General features: G+C 44.5%; 1 protein-coding gene and 1 pseudogene across 5 annotated transcripts in view; both read left to right on the top strand.

Annotated features, from left to right (window-relative positions):
* The first annotated feature begins 999 nt into the window (after window positions 1–999).
* Window positions 1,000–18,196, top strand: LOC116358982 (alpha-2-macroglobulin-like). 4 transcript variants are annotated; one of them, XM_031811527.1, is made up of 37 exons: window positions 1,000–1,210; window positions 2,150–2,237; window positions 2,393–2,573; window positions 4,131–4,287; window positions 4,786–4,838; window positions 5,165–5,185; window positions 5,444–5,609; window positions 5,706–5,790; window positions 6,509–6,659; window positions 6,765–6,885; window positions 7,308–7,417; window positions 7,529–7,702; window positions 8,482–8,715; window positions 9,100–9,166; window positions 9,243–9,385; window positions 9,525–9,674; window positions 9,977–10,129; window positions 10,274–10,361; window positions 10,540–10,702; window positions 10,951–11,176; window positions 11,245–11,371; window positions 11,471–11,592; window positions 11,674–11,725; window positions 11,803–11,886; window positions 11,966–12,142; window positions 12,622–12,697; window positions 12,869–13,025; window positions 13,127–13,201; window positions 15,817–15,979; window positions 16,238–16,428; window positions 16,637–16,852; window positions 16,995–17,119; window positions 17,347–17,437; window positions 17,544–17,612; window positions 17,725–17,827; window positions 17,914–17,967; window positions 18,102–18,196. In XM_031811527.1, exons 2-36 carry the CDS (start codon window positions 2,152–2,154, stop codon window positions 17,952–17,954), a joined length of 4,398 nt encoding a protein of 1,465 aa, XP_031667387.1. In that variant the 5' UTR covers window positions 1,000–1,210; window positions 2,150–2,151; the 3' UTR covers window positions 17,955–17,967; window positions 18,102–18,196. The 4 variants fall into 4 exon arrangements, with proteins under 4 accessions (XP_031667387.1, XP_031667385.1, XP_031667384.1 ...); XM_031811525.1 differs by having other exon boundaries at window positions 10,537–10,702; XM_031811524.1 differs by having other exon boundaries at window positions 9,240–9,385.
* Window positions 18,017–18,763, top strand: part of LOC109878905 (tuberin-like) — a 71,820-nt pseudogene continuing 71,073 nt past the window's right edge. The window contains exon 1 of the transcript XR_004206488.1: window positions 18,017–18,056. The product of XR_004206488.1 is annotated as a tuberin-like (transcript). The remainder of the gene's footprint in view (window positions 18,057–18,763) is intronic.

Here is an 18,763-nt window from a genome sequence, read left to right as displayed (position 1 = left end):
GGCTGGGTAGGAGAACATTGTGTGCTAATGTTAGTGTGAATGTGTGTGAGTGAGAAGCCAGTATAAAATGTATTGTTTTGTACAACAGACCGGCGCTCTCGTCAATAAACTTTCTGACTATCGTAGCTGGGCCTCCGTCTGATTCATTTCAACCAGTTTCTTACAAATTCTGGGCTTCAGGCTGAGGACTTCATTGAATTGGGTTTATGAACATAGAGAACATAATTCTCGTGACAGGATGTTCCCTCTAAACTCCCTCTGGAGCATCACTGACGTCTGCTTCAGGTACTTCACCTTGGTCTGGAGGGGGGGTAGGAAAGAAGACAGTAACGACTACCTCATCATCATCATGTGCAGTAACGACTACCTCATCTCTGTACAACACACATGGAATTATCTGTAAGGTCCCTCAGTCGAGCAGTGAATTTCAAACACAGATTCAACCACAAAAACGAGGAAGCTTTTCCAATGTCTCACAAAGTAGAGCAGATGAGTTGGTAGATGGGTAAAAATAAAAAGCCGATATTGAATATCTCTTTCAACATGAAGTTATTAATTACACTTTGGATGGTGTGTCGATACAGGCGTCCTTCCCAACTCAGTTGCCAGAGAGGAAGGAAACTGCTCAGGGATTTTACCATGAGGCCAATGGTGACTTTAAAACAGTTACAGAGTTTAATGGCTGTGATAGGAGGGGATTCAATTATCTGTCCTGCGTTACCCCGGTGGAAGGAGTGTCCGGGATGCCTCTGGAGCATGAGCCAGGTGCCCCTTTCAAAGCCAGCTCAAAACAAAGCGATGTAGGTCAAATCAAATCAAATTGTATTTGTCACATGCGCCGAATACAACAAGTGTAGACTTTTCCGTGAAATGCTTACTTACAAGCCCTTAACCAACAGTGCAGTTCAAGAAGAGGAAAATATTGACCAAGTAGACTCAAATAAACAGTAACACAATAAGAATAACAATAACGAGGCTATATACAGGGGGCACCGGTACCGAGTCCACAGGTTAGTTGAGGTAATCAACATGCTGCCTTGTTGACAATATGATCGAGCATTTGAAATGGCCGTTCAGTCTAATCGAACTCCCTGAATATCCAGCAGGTGCGAGCGCTTAGTAATTAGAAGGGGAAAAAGTCCGGAACTAAGGATATTTATAGGGACATGACCGACGGGGGATGTTTACTTTCGACTGACAACCCGCTGCGGTGAGTATGCCTAGTGCACAGGTGTTCTAGGAACTTGTGTTGCAATCATATACCCAAAACAATAGTTTTTAAATGTTACTTGCATCTGGTCTTTTACAGGCTATACCAAATGCAATCCAAAAGGGTTTAGCAACATAATACTGTCTCCTAGTGCACGTTACACTTTTGCAATCTGTGTTTGGCGCCCAGTTTCTAGCCCGATATATTGTAACTCGGTTTAGAAGTAAAACACTAACCTACATGCAATTGAGCCTTTTTTACCGACCTGTGTCTGCAGCCTGGTCTCATGGACTATATGTAACATAGTAACTGTAAATCTGACAGGCTGAAATCTGTATGAAATGTAAAGTTTGGTATTTTTACAGAAGACTGACAGCTACAATAACCAAAAGGGTGGAGGGGTGGGTGTAGTAAAACTGCCGTATAACTATTTGGGTAATAAGCAACTTCATCTACTTTGGAACTAGTTAGCTAAAAGGGTGAAGGTTAGCCAACATGCTAACCACCTTTACTCCTAATGTTTAGCCTAGATAATGTTAGCTACCTAGTTCATGTTGGCCACAACACATTGGAATTTGTAAGATGTCTATTTTTAACATCATATGAAATGGATGTACATCCACGAATACAAATGTAATATATATGCGTACAAAATGGTCTGAGACCTGTTTGGGGAAGCTTCTCCCTGTCTGGTGGTATGTCAGTGGGTAGATGCTTCTGAAATGGAGTGCATGGTTTGCAGTGCCCAGGAAAGCATTTTAAATTCAATTGTATTTTATTAGCCAACCCTTAACCTATATCTCCTAACCTGCTGTGGAAGCTCTAACCTTATAGGTGAAGTCAATTGGCAATCTGGATCCCATCTAGACACAACCTGTATACTGTGCAGTAGGAATACTGGGTCATAACAGACTTGGTGATTTTATTTTTCTCCTTTAGTCATGGTTCTTCCTGGGCTTCAGGTTTGGAGATGGATACTCTTTGCCTGCATTCACTGGCTTTGTGTCTGTCAAGAGACTCCAAGACCGTAAGTCCATCTGCAGTTAGAATTTAGTGATCAGACTTTTGAGAGCAATTTTTCACCTACCCTTTCTGCAGATCTTTATCCCCTCTTGTATATTTCAACTGGCTTTGGGTTTAGAGATGTACTGATTTTCCTGTTGCCGGGTGTGTTCTCTGTAGGGTTTACATGGTAGCCGTTCCTGCAGTGATCCAGGCAGGCTCAGAGGCCAAGCTTTGTGCCAGCCTTCTGCAGCCCAACGAGACCCTGGTCATGACCGTATCTCTGATGGCCGACGGGCAGAACAAGAGACTTCTCCACCAGAGTTCTGACCAAGAGTTTCACCGCTGTTTCCAGTTTCAGGTCAGCCCAGCACTGGTGGACTTCCAGAACCATTCCATTAAGAGTGGACTGTACTGCTCAGCTTTGATGCATCGCTTAGGTTCTTTGTGCAATGCCAGCTTATTTTATGGGAAATGTCAGTGGTGGCCTACCAGAACTTTTCTTCCAATTTGTACCAGGTTTTGATTGAATGCTAGTATATACTATTGAGACAAGTTATATACAGTCAGCCACTTAAAAAGGAGAGGCCTGTAATTTTCATCATAGGTACACTTCAACTATGACAAACAAAATAAGGAAAGAAAATCACATTGTAGGATTTTTAATGAATTTATTTGCAAATGATGGTGGAAAGTATTTGGTCAATAACAAAAGTTTATTTATCTCAATACTTTGTTATATACCCTTTGTTGGCAATGACAGAGGTGAAGACTTACAGAAAACATTTGACAAGGTTTTCACACACTGTTGCTGGTATTTTGGCCCATTCCTCCATGCAGATCTCCTCTAGAGCAGTGATGTTTTGGGGCTGTTGCTGGGCAACACGGACTTCCAACTCCCTCAAGATTTTCTATGGGGTTGAGATCTGGAGACTGGCTAGGCCACTCCAGGACCTTGAAATGCTTCTTACGAAGCCACTCCTTCGTTGCCCGGGCGGTGTGTTTGGGATCATTGTCATGCTGAAAGACCCAGCCACGTTTCATCCTCAATGCCCTTGCTGATGGAAGGAGGTTTTTCACGATGCATGGCCTCATTCATTCTTTCCTTTACACGGATCAGTCGTCCTGGTCCCTTTGCAGAAAAACAGCCCCAACGCATGATGTTTCCACCCCCATGCTTCACAGTAGGTTTGGATGCAACTCAGCATTCTTTGTCCTCCAAACATGACGAGTTGAGTTTTTACCAAAAAGTTATATTTTGGTTTCATCTGACCATATGACATTCTCTTCTTCTGGATCATCCAAATGCTCTCTAGTGAGATCTTGCATGGAGCCCCAGATCGAGGGAGATTATCAGTGGTCTTGTATGTCTTCCATTTCCTAATAATTGCTCCCACAGTTGATTTCTTCAAACCAAGCTACTTACCTATTGCAGATTCAGTCTTCCCAGCCTGGTGCAGGTCTACAATTTTGTTTCTGGTGTCCTTTGACAGCTCTTTGGTCTTGGCCATAGTGGAGTTTGGAGTGTGACTTTTTGAGGTTGTGGACAGGTGTCTTTTTTTATACTGATAACAAGTTCAAACAATTACAAATCCTACAATGTGATTTTTCTGGAGAAAATAAATTCTCATTTTGTCTGTCATAGTTGAAGTGTACCTATGATGAAAATTACAGGCCTCTCCTTTTTAAGTGGGAGAACTTGCACAATTGGTGGCTGACTAGAAATACTTCTTTGCCCCACTGTCTGTAACTTACAGTAGGCTGAATGCATAATGGGATCCCTGCAGGAGTTAAACGCTCTACCTTGAAGTGGCTAGTGGCACGCTCTTACCAACTGGGCCACACGGCACCACATTTGAATGTCCTATGTTATCGGTCCGTTTGTTCACCGGCGTTGCCCTGTTTCCGTCCCTGACAGGCCCCTCGTGTGAATAGCGACAAAGTGCAGAACTTTAAGGTGGAGGTTCGAGGAGAAACATTCCTATCAACAGAGGAGAGAAGGGTCATGATCAAACCCTACAGCCCCGTGACGTTCATCCAAACGGACAAACCAATCTACAACCCAGGACAAACGGGTAATGTTTAGTCTGGTTGCTAAGAAACAGGCCAATTAGGTGTTGGCATGTTCTGTAATGGTTTACTCCGGGGCTTTGACCTTTTTGGGCCCCTGACCCCATTTTGACATCAACAGTTATCCACGACCCCACCGTGCTCCCTTTGTTTATTTGAGGCTATAACAGTATTACAATGAAGTATTGTTTGAAATGCATCAGGCAATAATTGTGTAGAAAAGAACACCATCATTGCTGGCAATGCTCTTCCCCAGTCTGGTCCCGTCCACTATGTTCTAACGTCATGCGTGGCTTATGAGGATTGTAGAGGGAAACGGTAGACATCTGAAGAGCCTCGTTGTTCAGGAATGTGGTGCAGATGCAGTAAATCCCCCTGGGTTCACTCAGGATATGTACACTGGAATCAGGCTGGAAATCCTCAACCAGTATTTCTGGGAATCCTTGGAATTATGCTTCTAATATTCTCATTGTGTTTGTCGTCTTGTCGTTGGCTGTTTACAGTGCTTTTTAGAGTCGTCACCTTGGATACCCATTTTAGCCCCGTCAATCAGCTGGTGAGTTGAAAATATACGATTGACAATAGTATTTTAGTTCAGTCTCTACTATTTCAATCCAAGATGCAGAAGTGTCACAATACTGTGATGGACATAGCAGTCTGGTATTATGTACAGCCATGACATGAGGCTTCCATTCGTATAGGTCAGATTGGAATGTATGGGATCATCTTTTCCTGAGATTGAATTGCAAATGTTACATGTGATGTTTACGTTAAGTGACCAAGCCAATCACCTGTCTAGTAGCTGTAGACAGCTATGCTCCGTTTTGGCATTGGAGTTCTTAATGAAACATGACGCCCATCTCTTGTCTTTGCCCTTCACAGTACAACATTGTGGAACTTGAGGTAAGATCCTTGTTGGTGTAACTTTATGTTGACTGTCCGTGTAAAGACTGCAGCATTATGACTCCCCCTGCTAGCTAGGTCCTCATATCCACCTACTGTAGAAGATGGCTAAATACTTCCAATCAGCGTTGTGTGTAATCTGGGCCCTCTTCGGTAGATGAATGTTGCAGATAGAACTGACTCCTTGTCCTGTATACCGTTGTGAACTTTCCACAACGTTGTGTCCTGCTGAACATGCCCCTTCCTATGAACCAACAGGATGTTAATCACAACCGGATTGGACAGTGGGTCAACACTACATCCAGTGGCAACATTCTGCAGCTTTCTCACCCCCTGAACTCTGAAGCACCTGTAGGATCCTATACCATTGTAGTGTGGATTGGTGAAGAGAAAATCTACCACAACTTCAAGGTAGAACAGTATGGTAGGTTGAGTTTCTCTTTCATGCTCGGTAATGTTGCATCAATGCATCACAATCCTGGAACGTTCTGGAGTTGACTGCTGTTCTTTTTATCTGTAGTTTTGCCCAAGTTTGAGATCAAAATGAACCTCACTGACAAGATCAGCGTTGTTCAAGAAGAGTATGAAGTGAAAGTGTGTGCAGAGTGAGTAAACACTATTGGTGATTTGCAATGTACTGTAGTTACAAGGTGATGTCTAACTCCACTACATGTCATTAATTATCTCATTACGTGAAGGCAGACCTGGGTTCAACTACTATTAGAAGTATTACATTTACTTTCACGTTTCAAATGAAGGATTTGAAAATACAAGTAAATAACATTTTATTGGTTCATGTTGCGGGTGCAGCGATAGATGATCAATGTCAGAGGTATAGAATACACTATAAACATATGAGATGAGTAATGCAAGGTATGTAAGCATTATTAGTGACTAGTATTCCAATGATGTCAAGTCTGTAGGCAGCAGCCTCTGCTAGTACTGTAGCTTCATTTGACATAATACACTTATTTAAATATGCATGTGGTCTGCATTAATGACCCATGCTAATTGAAGACCTATAGTGCTACTGCTGCTAGGATCCCTGAGATTTGTTAGTGGCAATCACATGAACAGCTGGTTCTTCGGTCATAAAGCATCTCAAATTAGGATGGCAGTTCTAGGATCAGGTCCCAGCCTGACATGTGACCTTGTTCATTATGATCTATAGTTAAAACTGATCCCGTTCTGAGGCTCTATGAATACAGGTCCAGATTCATTGACCGTGTTAAACGCCTGACTTGAAGCCTTTAGGTCTTATGTTTTTAATATGGTAACTGGATGTAGGAAATTGACACTTGTCTTGTTGTGAATTGAAATCAGATACACGTATGGGCAGCCTGTACCTGGTAAAGCAGGGGTCAAGTTGTGCCGACCTTTGGTGGACAATGCAGTGATACCAATAACAATTGATGAGCGAAATCCACAAGGAGTTCCTGATTACACACCTCCATGCCACAAAGAGTCAATAGAGGTCTGTATGCTTTCCTAAAACGAGTAGTGCTGTTTTTACCAACCTATTACATTTTGAATGGGATTTAAATCTGTTTTTATGTGTGGTTCTGCTTGCTTTTCCTAGATGGACCATACTGGCTGTGCTTCTTGTGTCTTCAACATGGCACTTTTCACAAAGAATGCAGGAGAGAAATTGCTGGGAGACGTGTTTAGTGTCCATGCAGAAGTACAGGAGGAGGGGACAGGCAAGTCCTCATCACAATCATTATGAGATGCATCATGTTGTTGACTCAAGACAAACCCTTCATTTCACTTCAGCTGATGGCGACGTAACTATTGCCTAACTGTCCTGGGGTTCCCCCTGGGTTCATGTTTTGGTTTTTGCCCGAGCGCTACACAGCTGACTGAAATAACCATCTCATAATGTAGTTTTGATTTGAATCAGCTGGAGTGCCAGGGCAAGAAACTACAAGGTGCACCCAGGGGGGGTCCCCAGAACTGAGTTTGGGTTACTCTGCGTTGGCTCAAGGTTTTGTAAGAAAGAGCTTTTTGACCGTTGGTGCTGCAGCAGGGTTTTATGTAATGCTGTTTTAATATTCTGTGGAAGCTGCACTGCAATTCAGTTTCTGTATTGTGAAATAAAACCATATTTGTTTTCATTTGACAGGTATTACACTGTCTGAGGAAAAAAATGTAGAGCTCTCCTATGTGATTGGAGAATTCACATTTGTTGACACGCCCCAAATCTATGAGCATGGATCAATTATCGAAGGCAAGGTAAGTCCAAATGGTGTTCCTGTTGCATTGTGTATGCTTGGTTTGTCCTGCTTCCTGAACTACCAGTATGTGGTGTCACTTCATTCATACAACACCCCCCTTTTTCTTCAGATAAATGCTGTTCGATATAACAACACACCCATCTCTGACATGTTAGTCTACCTGTTCGAGGAGAAAGGCTGGTCCTCATATCTACGACTACAGAACCTAACCACGGACAGTCGTGGTATTGCCAGGTTCTCCGTCAACACAACCAGTCTGCCCAAAGAGAATATTAACCTCGTAGTAAGTATGATTCCTTCTAGGTTTGAGAGACTTTATACTCGATGCCAGTGTCTGGGACTAAACAATATCTACATTTTAAATAGAACTATAACTAATTAAACTTATACTCTTTATTATATCTGATTAATAATGTCAATTCATAAGGAAGGATTGTGGCTTTTTAAGCAAGCAAAAAGGGTCGTTAACCTATGGTTGAACCGACTCAACTTAGCTCTGGGATGTTTAGATAAGATAGAGAGTTCCAGATAATGGAAAAGTCTTCTAAATAGTGATGGATGAAGGTGAAGATTCCAGAAGTTAATCTGGATAAGTGTGTGTCTGGAGTGAGTGAGCTAGTGGGTTGGAATAAACTTTTGAACCTGTTCTGTCCTGGTCATAGGAGGAAAGACATTTTATAACCTATGGCGTCATATTTAGTATATAAACTGTTTGTGGTTTCATGGCAGCGAGCTCCGAGAATAAATACTATCATCTAATTTTGAGGAGACTGGTCCCTGTCTATTTTATACAAATAAGAATCTTAGAAATTCTTAAACAGAGATAGGAATTATGACATTCCTGTGACGGGGGAACCAAAACGTGCACCGCTTGGGGTCCCCAGGACTGTTGGGGAAACGATGCCCAGAGGTCATGACCTTAACAGGCTAGGTGGAAGTAAGGTGGATCTGTTACCATATTGCTTCCTGTCATCCTCTCAGATCCCCACTGTATATAGGACGGGCTCAAGGGGTTGATTTAGGATTGGGCCTTTAGTTACTATTCCTTTTGTTCCTTTCCAGGTGAGCGACACCCCACAAGTGGAGTACCCAGGATACAGGGTCCCCTATTTCAACAGAGGGCAACACCTACTCTCGCTGATCCAGCCCGCTGCCCCTGACATTAAACCGTCCAGCTCCCTGGCTATTCAGAAGGTGGAGAAACCACTGGCGTGTGGGCAGGCGGTGTCGATCACCATCCGCTATGCCATCGTAGGGGAGACTGTCCCAAAGGGCTCTGTGGCTGTCCTCTACCTGGTGAGTAGAACCAGGAACAACCTGCAAACCCATGGTGCCTCTCAAACAGCACCATATTTCCTATTTGCACTCCTTTTGACCAGGATCATTTCAGGCCCGAGCCACACTTTCAAAGGAAGGATGTTCCTAAACTACACCAATACTCCTAATCAACCACTGTAACCCAACCTAGCTCATGTTACAAATTGGAATTCGTAATCTATAAATAATACATTTATCAAATTCATAACCTATATAAAATGGATGATGGGCATCCACAAATGAATAGGTGCTAACGTATCATACTAATTGGAGTCCTGGATTTGTTAACCGTGTTACGTCAACCCCGTGAGTCCAGGTTGCAACGTTTCCACTCTTGCTGAGAACTGTTTCCTTTCCCTCCAGGCCTTGTCCAGAGGGGTCATAGTTCAGCATGGACACATCAATGTTACTGTGCAGCAGGACAGTCCTGGTGAGTGAATTTCATGAAGTGATTCTGAACGTTCTGGAAGGTGCTTAATGAGTGACCTGCTCTTGCGTTGCAGTAGCTGAGGGTGACGTCACCTTGACGTTGGCAGTGGTCCCAGAGATGGCGCCGGTGGTTCAGCTCCTGGTGTACAGTATGCTACCCAGTGAGACTGTCATCGCCCACAGCATGAACTTCCCCACTGAGAAATGCTTCAGGAACAAGGTGTGTGTGTGTGTGTGGAGGAGTCTGGCATATCCCCAGTGACTGTACATCACAAACATTGTTGTCCTTTTATGAAAGGTGTCCAGTATTTCCATGCAGACTGTATCATACCTGGAGTAATGGGATCTGTGTCTGCCAGGTGTTGGTGGAGTTCTCTCCCTCCAACGCTGTCCCAGGGGAGGAGAACACCCTGCATCTCTCGGCCCGGCCCGGTTCCCTCTGTGGCCTCAGTGCTGTTGACCAGAGTGTTGGCATCATGGAGCCAGGGAAGAGGCTGGATGCTGACAAGGTAACACGGCTCACTGAAGTGAACAAGTGGTACCACCATACCTACTGTTTTGGTGGTGCTGGGAATACAACCAGTGACTACAGCAGACATGGAGTGGATCTGTTCACTGTAGGGAGCTTTTATCAAATGTGATGGGACTCATTCTCTGGCTTGAGGCCCACTTTCTATTGCCTCTCAGTAACTGGAAAGCACCTCCTTGTTGAACGTTTAGCAATGGACAACAAAAAGTAGTCGTTTCAGTCTGTTCTGTTTGGTCCCCAATGAACAAGGTAATTTCACACCTCCCTGTTGTCCCTTTCCAGATATTTGATTTGTTACCGGTCAAGGAAATGACCTATATTCCCTACGAGCTTGAAGATCCAGTAGCATGTTTACGCGTTCGACCAAGGAGATCCATAATACCACACCCATATGGACCGTCTGAGCAGACAAATGATCCTTATGCAGTTTTTCAGGTAAATATTTCTGCCCTGTTTTCTCAACTTGAAGCCTCTTTTTCTTCTTTCTGGGAAGAATCAGTCACCGTACTGTTACAATGTGTTAAACTTAATAGAATGACAAACTGACTTTTATTACTAAATTGGTTCTGCTATTTCTAGACACTGGGATTGAAGCTAGCGACTAACCTGGATATAAGAGTACCTTCCTGCCTCAGTTACCAGGGGAACCAGTACTATCGCTCCTATGGTGAGATGTCCTTACCAACCCTTATTCTCATTGCCAAGTCTAATGAATCTTGGGTTATGGATGACCTTTTGCTAGAATAACAAAGCCTGGTCTAAACACTGCATGCACTCACTGAGCCCAGCAGCATTCAGTCTATTTTTAACTTGACACTAATGGCCATGTTTTGTGTTGGTAGTAGCTTACAGCCTAATGGCTAGGCCTGGATCGGCTAGGCCTGGATCAGCGGGTCCTAGACTTGAAATGGCTGTGGCTGGTGGACTTGCCGCTCCACCTCCGCCACCCATACAGACGGTCCGTACATTCTTCCCTGAGACATGGATTTGGGACCTTGTGGAAGTTGGGTAAGTGCTCTGCAGAGTGAGGCCGACCTCTGGTGAAAGCCCTCTTAGCTCTTGCCTCGTATCCAAACAGTAGTGGTGTAGATTAGGAACCTGAACCTCTGTAGGCCAGCTTTCTCTTAGGAAAGACCCTTTGACCTCAATGGGTGTCCCTGGTTAGATAAAGCTTAAATGCATTTGTAACAACAAACTGTGTTGAAATGAGACACACGTGGTGGATTTCTGTTTGAACTCTGACCTCTGTATTCCAGGGAGTCTGGATCTTTAGATGTCCCCCTGACAGTCCCAGACACCATCACCACCTGGGAGACTGAGGTCTTCTGCCTGGCCCCCAGTGGCTTCGGTCTGGCTCCTCTGGTGGAGCTCACGGTCTTCCAGCCCTTCTTCCTGGAGCTCACCCTGCCCTACTCAGTCATCCGGGGAGAGCACTTTGAGCTGAAGGCCACTGTGTTTAACTACCTCTCCAAGTGCATCATGGTACGACACTGCACCAGGATGGTTTCTTGAGTTGTATTGTTATCTTACGCCGTGTTCCTCTTTGGCAGGTTTCTGTGACTCCAGCTCTTTCCTCGGACTACACTCTCACACCCTTGCGTGATGTCCAGGACTCCTCGTGCTTGTGTGCCAATGGACGAAAGACCTTCAGTTGGACAATGGCCCCCTCTGTCCTGGGTTAGTCTTCATCTGTTCAAACGGCAGAATGCATGTCAACCTGAGTTGTGTACTGTCACCGTATTGGATGTTGTGTAACCTGCGCTGTACTGTGTGTAGGGGTTTTGAACGTGTCTGTTAGTGCGGAGGCTGTCCGGTCCCAGACTGCGTGTGACAATGGGGTTGTGAACGTACCGGAGAGAGGACGCGTTGACACAGTCACACGGAGCCTGCTGGTGAAGGTATGTAGTGTACTGCTGTGGGAGAACTAACGTTAGGTAGCACAGATACTGCCTCTGAAATGAATCCCTCTCCTCCTCCAGGCTGAGGGAACAGAGAAGAGCCACACCTACAACTGGTTGCTGTGTCCTACTGGTCAGTAATGAATCAACGTTGAATGTTCACGGTGGTTGACGTGATCATCTTCATTCAGCTCCTCTTTGTGTCCACAGGAGAAGCTCTGACGGAGGAGGTGGAACTGCAACTTCCCCAGAATGTGGTGGATGGCTCTGCTAGGATTTCCCTCTCAGTTCTGGGTAAAATAAACCATTGTGTAGTGGTGGGAAGTGACGATGCTGCTGTTTGCTGTAACAGAAGTCCCTTTTTTCTCTGTAGGGGACATCCTGGGTCGGGCCCTCAACAACCTGGATGGACTGTTGCAGATGCCGTATGGGTGTGGGGAGCAGAATATGGCCCTGCTCTCCCCCAATATCTACATCCTGGAGTACCTGAGGAACACAGAGCAGCTCACGCCAGCCATCCTAGAAAAGGCCACCAAGTTCCTCACTAGTGGTAGGAGAGTCCCTTAAAATCTGTCTTGATTAGATGCCAAATCCACAAACCGGGCTGGATTTGTCCAATTAGAGAATTTTGTTTTCTATTTTAAAGTGTTTCTCCACGGTGTACCCTGCTGTCATGGTAACGGCGGAGCTGCATAACAGATGATATCACTGACCCAACACATGGTTTTCTACTGAAGTCATTTGATGGTAGAATATTGACACTGTCTCATAGCACCCTATTCCTTACATAGGGCAGGACTCTCCGACCTTGTTACTGTCCTGTATGTAGGTTTTCACTCCAACCCTAATCTCGCTCCCCTTCTAATAATTAGCTGGTTGAATGGGGTTAATTACAACTTGGTTGGAGAGTAGCTCTCCATGAACAGGGTTGGAGAGCCCTGATGTGGATATATAGGGAGCCGTTTGGGGCACAACTCTGGGAATAGAACAAGCGCTTGGTCACCGTTGATGATAAAAACCCACCGGCAGGTTACCAAAGGCAGCTGAACTACAAGAATGCCGATGGTGCGTACAGCACGTTTGGACAAGGCTTGGGGAACACCTGGTGAGTACTTGGCTTGTTTTTCACCTACTGGTAGTTTCAATGACGTATTGACCAATCAAATGGCATCTCTGGCATGGAGACGATGGATAGGACAGCTGACGTGTGATGTCATGACTTGGAGCTTGACGATATTATGTCAGGGCTTTTAAATGAATCCACTTCTTTCTTCAGGCTGACTGCTTTTGTCTTGAGATCCTTCGGCAAAGCCCAGTCTTTCATCTATGTTGACCCGGCAACGATGGAGCAATCCAAGACTTGGTTGGACCGTCAACAAGGCCAACATGGCTGTTTCAGAACTTTAGGGAAGCTCTTGAACAACCGAATGAAGGTATTTATATTGCTAATAAACTGGTTGTCTGTTTCGTCAGACCGGCCGTAGTTTGATTTCAACAGGCTAGATACAGTTGGTGTCTTGACATTGTTTTCTAGGGTGGAGTGACGGATGAAGTCACACTGACGGCTTACATCACTGCTTCAATGCTGGAGCTCAACATGTCCGTGACGGTAAGTAGCTTCACTCCGTGGAACCATTTCTCACACCGTCATTACAGGCAACTCATTCAGCCTCCTGTATGAAATCTGTCTTACATCAACTGTCATTTACAGCTTCTACGACGTAGTGAAGTAATTTCTCTGCTAGTAGCCTATGAAATGACAAAGAATGGGCTTAGATATGGAAGGGAACACCCCCCTGAAATGGACAAAAATGAATGGGAAGTTATTGGCACTGGACAAACCATATACACGGTGTCCAATACCGCTCAATTCGGCGTCGTTTCGTTCAAAGTTGATTGCAAATGCCATATGGCAAATGCCAGGTGTAACACTTTGAAAATCCACTGTGGTTTTTCATATTGCAAATGCAACAAGTCAACATCAAAAAGCAACATTTTGAAAAAGTGAAAAAAAAATGCAAAAAAAGTGCTTTCTGGATCGTTTTTCGAAATTATTTTGATTTGTGTCAATTACACATGTATAAGGACTTCATCAACATACTTTAGTCATTTGTTATTTTTACTTGTGCATATGTTTTGTCCATTTGCAATGTGATTTCATAGGAAGTCAAAAGTAACTTTTTTTTGGGGGCCAAATGTCTTAATTTGACATGCTCCAAAATCCTGCAGAAATGCCAAATTGACTGGCCTGATGAACACAGGATGGCCGGGCATTGATCGCTCGTTGTGTTGATTTCATTATTGGTTTATGTTTTCTCACTTTTGCAAATTCACTGTGCATTTGCAATATGGTTCAATGGGCATTTACCATCACGAATTTGTCATGCTATAAAAATCCTGCAGGAATGCAAAATTGATGGCTGGGCAGTGATTCTGGTACCTCACTGTTTAAACATATTGCAAATGGACAGTAGTCACCAGCAAGTCACTGTCCATCAGTCAATTAGATATCATTCTGACACCAAACCCACTTTTTCCAAATCGTTTAGTAGCCAACTATCACATACTACAGAGCTGGCCCAAAATTCACAACGCCTTCTCTTCAAACCATAATAAAAACGTAGTTACGTTCCAGCTGCGGGTCCTAGCTGAGGCAACTCAGAATCCCAAGGTCATTTGGTGCCCGAGCAAGACCCTAATTGGTGCTGAAAATCCACTGTTTTCCATGCCTTGCTACGGGGTCCTTGAATGAGCTATCGGACAAAAACGTTGGGGTCCGTCTATATGGGCCGAGGCGGTCGCAATGCACCTAGTCTTGCGACTCTGGGACATTTCTAAATGTTGTCATTTTCGTGATGGTCAAAATGAATTGAAGTCATTGCAAATGTACGAGGCTGTTTCTCGGTCCGAGAACCTTCTAGTGCGTGGTGAGTTACGTGGCTCTATCGACCTGCGGTCTAGAACAGGTTTCGGAACTCTAGGTCTGACGGTTCTTTAAAAGTTCCAACAAGGTTAACTAATACAGGCACTGTCTGTCTCTTTGCACCCCAATGGGTCCCTCCTGCCAAGCTGTGTGTGATTTAGTTTTTCTTTGAAATGTTATGGGAAAAATGACTGATTTACAGTTCATGGGGGTTGCCTAATCACACATATGAAGTTTTGAAAAGATCTGACCTTTCTAACCCTTGGAAACAGCCAATATGACACCATTTAAGGCACTTCCGGTTGGCACAGGAAGCTATAAATAAACTCATATCCTGATTGGGGTATGCCTTTACAGAATCCTGAGTTTTAACTGAGTTATTTACGGAGGGTTTAGTGAGTGTTATTTCAGAAAATCACAAATCTCGCAGAGCTCCGCAGCACACTTTAAAAAGATTCGTATGAACACCCTGCAACTGGATCTGTAACTGTTTAAAAAAAAAAAAACATCACCAATTTGACATTGTACGATTTCTCTTAAATTACGATAGATAAATGGCTGGTTCTTTTTTTTATTTACACCAGAGGCTCCTTGACTTGACTTGCTCATTTTAATTTTGGACCTTTTTTCCCAGAAAAATGGCCATAACTCAAGAACCGTTGAGGCCTAGACGCCATCTTGTTCGGGGCCAACTGCCCATTATGCCAAACCTACGCTCACCAAGTTTCGGCTTTGAAATCATTTCCGTTTAGGAGAAGGCCACGTTGTGATTCGTGATGTTTTGTACATTTGCAATATGATTGCTTATGCCCTCTTGTGGGATTTACCGGGACAGCGGAATAATGACAAATTTGATTATTTTATCAAACGGAAACCGAATGTCTGAGTTCGTTTGACTTCCCGGTAGATCCGGCCCTGCCGCACGGCCCGACTCCGTCCGTGAATTTTACAAACGTTTTCGGACGTCTAGTAAGGGACCGTATATTTGCAATATGGACTTTCTCACTAACCATATGGCGACTGTCAAAATGTTCCCTTAAGGTATGTTGCTACTGTAAAGTGAGAAAGGAAATGTGCTGTAGTCTGGTCCCAGATCTGTTGGTGTTTATTTTTAGCAGGGGACCTCTGCATATACACAAATTATGCCCTTTACAAACAATCCCGTTCCTCAGCAGAAAGTGTTCCCTAATCAACAATTTGAACTGCCTGAGGCCCCAGAACAGCAAGTTGAATGGAACCCAGTCCAAACTGATCTGGGACCAGGCTGGCTTTTAATGTGCTGCTGTCATTCTGTGCTCTAGGATCCTGTTGTGGACCACAGCTTGTCTTGCCTGAAGAACTCCACCAGTGATTTGTCCAACACCTACGCTACTGCTCTGCTGGCCTACACCTTCACCCTGGCAGGTGACGTGGAGACACGGGCCCGGCTTCTGCAGCACCTCGACACCATCTCATTTCAAGAGGGTGAGCTATATCCTGGTAGCGCTGTCTTGCCTTGATTGAGCATGCCTGGATAATGGAGTACTCCTAAAAGTGCAAACCATCTGGCACTCCAGATGGGCCCAATACAATAGTAACTTTAAATTATTGTTAAGGGAAAAAAAATACCCTAAAATAGTTTTGGAAATGAATTGGGGAGGTCAGAACTTTGTATTGTGTAGTCTGTATTAGGATGAATAAGCTAGTCCTTATTCTTGTGTGTGTGTGCTCCTCAACCCTCAGGGGGTCTCCTGCACTGGTCCCAGTCCTCCTCGGAGACCTCACCCTCCCTGGAGGTGGAGATCAGCTCGTACGTTCTGCTGGCGTCCCTCAGTGCCTCTTCTCGGTCTACCTCTGACCTGGGCTACGCCTCCCGCATCGTCAGGTGGCTGGTGAGGCAGCAGAACGCCTACGGAGGCTTCTCTTCCACCCAGGTATACTTCCTAAACACCAGTGGTCTGAAATGGGGCACTAGTACAAACATTGACTCGTATCAGACCACAGGGCATGTGTTCTTCATGTCCAACCTGGTGAGGCTCCCTTCCACTGATAGAGCAACTGTTCAATGTGAGGAAAATAATCAACCCTTCAAAACTGTCTCTTTTCATTTTGAACTGATTGTCCTGTGGTGTGCATGTCTAGGACACGGTGGTGGCCCTCCAGGCCCTGGCTCTCTACTCCACCAGGGTGTTCAGTAGAGGAGGAGCCAGCACAGTGACGGTAAGGTCTCCCAGTGGGGACCGGTGCCTCTTCCATGTGAACCAAAACAACAAGCTTCTGTACCAGGAGAGGGCGCTGCAGGACACAGAAGGGAAGTACAGCGTTGAAGTGCAGGGCAGTGCTTGTGCCTCAGTGCAGGTCAGTGAATACGCATCTCTCCTCCAGTCCTGTGGCGCAAGATGCACTTTAATACACATTACAGGGAAGCTGTTTCTTCTGGCTCATAAAATGTTTGTATTCGGACAGGATGGATTCCCTGACTTCCTCTTCTCTATCCCAGGTGGTGCTCCGCTACAACGTCCCTACTCCTACCAGAAGCACAACGCTCAGTATCCAGGTGACTCCAGAGGTGGACTGCAACAGGACGTCTTTGAGACCCAGAGTCACGCTGAAGCTCCAGTCTCTGTAAGAATGAAGGACATATTTGTATGAATTATTTGAAATGTGTCATCTTGGAGCGTGATCTGCAGAATGGGTTTGACCAAAATGAATTAGTGCTATACCTGTGCATAGGTTATTGACCTTCTGGTTGGTACCTCGGCTTGGATCAGTCAGAATGCTTATCTGGTCTTTATGGCTAAAATAATCCAAGCATTTGATTATGAAAATCAGTTGTCAATCATCTTTCTCAGATATCATGGAAAGGAGCTCACCACCAATATGATTATAGTGGATTTGAAAATGCTCTCTGGGTTTTCTCCAGATCCAGACTCTTTGGGGAGGGTGAGTTGTTGGGCCCTTTATCCATGGAGGTCTTGCCTCATCTGTGTCCTTTTGTTTAAGGATGACGGTTCTTTGTTCATGCAATATCAATGACTTGTCTTCACAGCTGAGGGGTTCAAGTCAAGTGGCTCGTGTTGATATCAAAGATGACCATGTGTTAATGTACTTGACAGAGGTGAGGTGAAAACCATTCACATGGCGCTTCATTTAAACATAATATATTTTGATGTACAGTAACTTCTGCTTTGATCATTTAATGACCCGTATGTTTGTTTTTCTCCCAACAGCTGACATCACTTCCTTTCCGCATCACCCTGGACATCATACAGGAGCTCCCAGTACAGAATCTAAAGCCAGCAGTGGTCAAGATCTATGACTACTACCAGCCAAGTAAGTTACTCTACTAGCCCCTCTTCTGAGGAACATTTGGTCAACTTGTTTTCATTTACTGAGACGAAGCTGTCTTGTGGTTACAGGTGACCAGGCTGAGACAGAATACGTCTTCCCTTGCAAGTAGGGGTTCCAAACTGGTGAGCTACTTGAAATCTGTAGTTATTGGTGATGAATTGTGTACTATACATGATTTTAGGGAGCCAGTCTTCCTTTAATCTAAATGCTGGTCAGTTTGCTAAAGGATTCATTAAATGTCTTTGCTCCTTGACAGATGGAAGAAGATGTCACACCTGCAACCCTTGAGACGTCTTTCAAGTGCTGAAGTAAAACTATGGATCTGGAAATAAAGTGTTTCATTAGAACCCCTTTCTGGAGCCTTTTGTCTTTGAGTATTGAGGCAGTGGTGTTCATCCTGGGGTACATTTTAAGGAATGTGATTGGGTCCAGTAAACAGAGCAGCTCTCTGGAGGTGTAAGAGAGAATAAAGTAGATGTCACGGGTCAAAATTTTGATTGATGACCCTATGTGAACTCTATGTGAACCCTATGTAGTGATGACGTGTGCATGTCTTCTGGTCAGGCAAGCCTGGTTAGGTGGGGGCTATGGGGTGAGTAAGGGTCCATTTGACAGGCCGTTAATGATTGATGACCCAAGCCTGATAGACAAGCCTGGTTAGGTGGGGGCTATGGGGTGAGTAAGGGTCCCTTTGACAGGCCGTTAATGATTGATGACCCAAGCCTGATTTATGACCCTATGTAATGATTTATGACCCTATGTCATGTAGAAGGGTGCATGCCCTGGGTTGAGTAAGTGACCATGTGTCAGGTCAACCTGTTACTGTTTCTCACGGTTTGGGTTGGTTAAGGCCCCTTATAAAGCCGCTGAACAATACCTGTTTAAGACTGTACATGATAACCCCCCTGAATATTAAAC

The sequence above is a fragment of the Oncorhynchus kisutch genome, unplaced genomic scaffold (assembly GCF_002021735.2).
Source record: "Oncorhynchus kisutch isolate 150728-3 unplaced genomic scaffold, Okis_V2 Okis01b-Okis20b_hom, whole genome shotgun sequence".
NCBI classification, from domain to species: Eukaryota; Metazoa; Chordata; class Actinopteri; order Salmoniformes; family Salmonidae; genus Oncorhynchus; species Oncorhynchus kisutch.
Note: the sequence above shows the minus strand (reverse complement) of the source record. Positions and strands in the feature narration are given on the sequence as shown.

Bases quoted from the DNA above. Each gene is read 5' to 3' on its own strand.
- LOC116358982 (XM_031811523.1), top strand. From the start codon at position 2,152: ATGGTTCTTCCTGGGCTTCAGGTTTGGAGATGGATACTCTTTGCCTGC. The intron at 5,610-5,705 runs GTAGGTTGAGTT...TTTTATCTGTAG, and splicing joins CTTCAAGGTAGAACAGTATG to TTTTGCCCAAGTTTGAGATC. The intron at 7,418-7,528 runs GTAAGTCCAAAT...CTTTTTCTTCAG, and splicing joins GATCAATTATCGAAGGCAAG to ATAAATGCTGTTCGATATAA.